Genomic DNA, 4,566 nt, shown 5'->3' with positions numbered 1-4,566 from the left:
GTCAGCTGACCAACTCGGGAATGTAGCCCGTAAGCCAGCTCGTACTGCGGTTCGTTCGGGATGATTATTTTAATAGCGATTCATTATGCTCCCCTCTCTTTCTCGCTCACACTCATGCAACCGGAGTCCGTGTGGCATGATCCGCCTCGAGACAACCGTACCGTGCCGTTACGCTGCGTTGGGTTCCACCACAGGCATGCCGGCGGGACCGTATGGCTTCTCGGTTCGCTCGAGACCGCCGGGAGGCCGTGAACGGGATCAGCTAGCTTCGGGGCCATCTCGACGGTCCGTTTACAATCGAACCGACCCGAACCGTAGCACGCATTTAGCAGCTCGCCAGGGAGCAGCGTAACGGTGCTGTCAAATTCTTGCCGGAGGATGTCACACGCTGACCCAGGCTCGGGTGGCTCATCTCGTCGCTTGTTGCTGACAGATCGGGCTAGTGGGGTTACAGCTGTAAGAAGGACACTCGAGTGTCGCTCGGCTTACACAAGCTACACACCGCTGGTCGAGGTCCTGCCAACAACCATCACAATACCGCAGGAAGCATTCACACCCAGGACATTCATTGGGCGCTCCGGAACCTCGACAAATCGAACACCTGCCAGATCTAACCCAACCGAGCCAGTGTGGGTGATGTAAAGCGAGTCGCTCTCGAAAAGGAACCTTCTTGGATGGTGGCCTCTCTAGCAACTGTTGGACGCGTTCGGTGAGCCGTTTTCGAAGGACATGCGTTTGCCGTAGGACACGGTTGTACAAGAAAACAGTCCGCATGTGCTCACGGCCGGGATAGAAGAAGCCACAAATCAACCGTCGAGCCCTCTGGACGTAGGCTTCGGTCGTGATGAGAACCACCAGCAGTAAGAACAGCCCGTAGATACCGGTGACGGTCCAACTGGACAGACACACCGGCCGAGGCAGACAGTTCTCGTTGGAGGTTCGAAAATCCAGCCGCTCGTTAGTGCGGAACCCTTCGGCGGTGTTGCGTATCAACTCGGCCAGCGCACCGGTACCGGTTACCTGTGATGGAGACGCTGATGAGGAGCTGATGAGGACCTCTGGAGGAAGCGCAGCAGACGTACCGTAACATTGACGCCATGGAACCCGTGCTGGTGGTAATCGATCTTCGAGTGCCTTGCGACTATGTCCATCGTTTCGACGAGAAGTGCATCCATCAGGAGCAGCACCGTGGTGGAGAGAAGATGGAAGAGTGCTGTGGCAAAGGACCCGACAACGTGCCGGAGTTCGAGAGTGTTCCAGATTCCGGCTCGTGTGTCGATGAGTTCGGTTTGTTGCACCGCTCGCAAGGGTAGCACCGTGGAATGGCCTTCTATCAAACGGCGAGCATCAATTTGACGGAACTGATCCGTGATGTAGAAGTTAGCGAAGTCGATCCGCCAGAGATATGTGTTGTGGTACTGTACCGACTGGTAGATCACGCGGAGAAAGATGAAAGCAAACACCTTCCGCACTAGATACAAGACGACTCGAAGAAAGCGCTTCTTTTTGCCAAACTCTTTGCCGATCTCTTTCGAGGCACTCTTGATCTTCCTGAAGATGGTCGAGAGAAGAGTGATGTGCTTACAAACCGAAGAAGTATGCCTCATCCAGGTGACTTACAAATATCCGGAATGGTTACGCAACTCAGGAACCTGATAATCGATCTGGATGTCACCAATTCCACCAGTCAGTTGGTGTTCGGTTTGCTTCAGTAAGCGGTAATTTTCGCCAAAATCTTCACCTAGCACGTCCTCCATACGACAGACAGCACCGACACCGAACAGCTCAGCCGAACTGCACGCAAAATCGATCTTCATCGGCCAACACAACAGCGTGTTGACGAGCGGAGGCAAGCTGTCATGGCACTCGTCATAGGTGCGCTCGAAAGCAGCCTTACAGCGCGTGATGCCTGTTTCAAGCTGCGCTAAGCATCGCTCGTTAAGCTTCGCCACGTACTGCTGCTGATAATCGGCAGCGGAACGAATGGGAGCGTGATCTACGTCAACATCGTCATCGTTCTGGCCTTCCGGCGACAACTCCACCTCTCGCACGATCGGTTCGACTATAGAGACGATTCGGGAAAACTCATGCTTAAGCTCTGGTAATCGGTCCTTTCCCTGAAGCAGCGCATTTTGGAACGGTTTCGACATGAGATCGATCCGTGTCAATGTCAGGTTGAAGGCTAGCTCGGCGGAGCAGGTCAACACCCGGATCACCTCCTTGCCGTTTAGTGCCATGTTCTCGATCGGACCGGTGAGCACGAGCGTGATGGTGATGGTTTTTAGGAGGTTTCGACCGGCTTTACCAAAAAATCCCATCCAACAGAGGGCGCACATGCAGCGAACTTGCACCGAGAAGGCACAACCGAGACCTAGTGGAGTTTGAAAAATTGGTTCAAGACCGTAGGGCACGTCACGGGGTATAAATATCTTACCAAGGGCTAGTGTTACTCCGAGCCCGAAATAAAACACGATGGTTCCGGGGAGATCCAAATTTACCAGGACTAACCGGTAGAAGAGAAACCCCACCAGTAAGCCGTATAGGCTCAGAAGCAGCACGCGAACTAGCAGAAGATCGGATCTTTTTTCTCCCGTTAGCAATTGGTAAAGGGCTGGATGGTTTCGATTGAAGTTCGTAAACCAATTCCTGACAAACGCTATTCGACCACGAATGTCCATTTTCCACAGAAATTTCAAGCTCAAACAACACTAGTAAGATAAGCCTACCTTCAGAAAACACCCCCAGTGCCTACTACGATGCGTTGCGAGCGCTTTTCGGGGACTACTTCGATCGAGGCACTCCATTAGAGGCACCTACATCTGGGAGCACGGACACGGTTGAAATTATCACTCACCTGCGGAAAGATAGAATCGAATAGAACCAATTAGGACCGGAGCTGGGAAAGCGCGCGCTAATGAAGGGAAAACTACTCTGCCACGAAGTGTAGCCGGTGTACCAGGCTTGTATGTAGCGCTCGAGAATTCATGCGTTTTTAATTGATTGCAGCACATAGGTGGTTCGCCCATTGTATGGCGCGGGCAGGGATAACATATGACCACAATCGATACGGCAACCGTGATAAGGAAAGGCACGAGCGGTAGATCCGAGGGTGGATGAAAGGCACCACCCCAAAGGTCCAAAGACAAAGAGCCGGAAAGGAAACATTCAACCTGCGCGTAATTGGCCACCACACAATCGTTGGTTTTCTTGCGGGGAAAACTTTCGCGGGCTCTACAGTGTTGCCATCCCACCAGCTCAAGGCGTACCAGAATCATTCGTCTTTTCCACACGGCTGCGATAGAGGCACAGGATGGGCGTCCTACTCGCTTCCAGGCATCGAGAATTCCTCGTGCGAGAGCGGAAAGAGTGCACCATCGCCACCACCTAAACCGCTGGAGCAGGTTCCGAGGTTCTAATTACAAGATTTTATCGTCTGTAAATAATGAAAACGAAAAGCCGGCCGGCTGGCCGTGGTCGGAAGAACTCCCGCAATGCAGCGTAGCGTGACGACGTGCATTGGACCTCTGGTGGTAGAGACCTTGGTGGATCCGAAACCACCTTTCCGGACGGCAAAAGAAGAACCCGGAGAAGTTTACACTCGACCGAAGGTGGCTGACCAGCGCCTCACCAATCGTTGGAGGTACAAGAATGTGCGTTCCGTGATGTGGAGGAGTTCCGGACGCCCTCTGGAGTTGGAAGAACTCCGACATTCTTCGCTGGCTGAGCATGTGCCCCCTTTGGAGCGGCATCCTTATCGTTCATTCCGTTGGATGTGTAAAGCGGCAAGCAGTAGGGCTTGTTCGGCTCATAAATTTGCACACACTCGCTCTGGCGGTGTTGGGAGCTGGGCCTGAACCCTGAATGCCATATCGTGATGAGTTCACGCATCATGCCGCGGTATGGTGCGGATGCACGCTTGAACGCAAGACCGTAACGAATGGGCAAACGAGGGCACGTGATGAAAAGAAAGGAAATCGAGGGAAGAAAAACAGGAAAGAAAGAGAGACAGTGAGGTGAAACAGACCGGGTATTGTGGGCATTCTAGTACGGTCGTTTGACTTCTCAAAAGCACACGCCTCGTTGCAAGAGCTTTGTGCTTTTCTTCCGGCATAGAACCCGACCGGCCATTATTATGCACTTTTTCTCACATTTTCACGCCATCGATTAGTGTTTGTTTTGAGAAACGAAACTAAATCGTATCATTCTAGGAGAAGCCCGTGGGAAGAGAACTCGGGCTCTCGTGTCTCGTGGGTTATCATCTGGCGGGACATCCGGAGAGACATTAATTTTCCAGGCAGGCAAACCCTTCCGACCCACGGTCATATGGGTGGAAAATGAAGACATTACTCAAGAGCGGCAGATGATGGATCATCCTGCGAGTTGTCGTGCTTCCCGTTGTCTCCTCGGTGGTCTCGCGGTGCACAGAACGGGTGAATTGATGCGAGCAATTATGCAATAAGAGGAGTTTTTATGCACGATTCCGCAATTAAGTTATCCACAATCCGTCTCATTACCTTCGCGCGGCGCGGGAAGACAATTTAGCGAACGGCTGGCGGTGGCGATGAT

At 52.7% G+C, this 4,566-nt stretch overlaps 1 protein-coding gene across 1 annotated transcript; it reads right to left on the bottom strand.

The window, feature by feature from the left end:
* Positions 1-325: 325 nt before the first annotated feature.
* On the bottom strand, positions 326-3,710 carry LOC128724865 (protein sneaky). The gene is made up of 6 exons (XM_053818586.1): positions 3,629-3,710; positions 2,435-2,563; positions 1,621-2,371; positions 1,083-1,551; positions 490-1,020; positions 326-439 (listed from the first exon to the last, which is right to left on the bottom strand). The coding sequence occupies exons 1-6, from the start codon at positions 3,708-3,710 to the stop codon at positions 326-328; spliced, it is 2,076 nt and encodes a 691-aa protein (XP_053674561.1).
* Between the last annotated feature and the right edge of the window lie 856 nt (positions 3,711-4,566).

Source organism: Anopheles nili, chromosome 3 (assembly GCF_943737925.1).
Source record: "Anopheles nili chromosome 3, idAnoNiliSN_F5_01, whole genome shotgun sequence".
Taxonomy (NCBI): Eukaryota; Metazoa; Arthropoda; class Insecta; order Diptera; family Culicidae; genus Anopheles; species Anopheles nili.
This window is presented reverse-complemented; position numbering and strand designations above follow the sequence as displayed.

Bases quoted from the DNA above. Each gene is read 5' to 3' on its own strand.
- LOC128724865 (XM_053818586.1), bottom strand. From the start codon at position 3,710: ATGTCGGAGTTCTTCCAACTCCAGAGGGCGTCCGGAACTCCTCCACAT. The intron at 1,552-1,620 runs GTAAGTCACCTG...GACCATCTTCAG, and splicing joins CGTAACCATTCCGGATATTT to GAAGATCAAGAGTGCCTCGA. The intron at 1,021-1,082 runs GTACGTCTGCTG...TCTCCATCACAG, and splicing joins TCCATGGCGTCAATGTTACG to GTAACCGGTACCGGTGCGCT.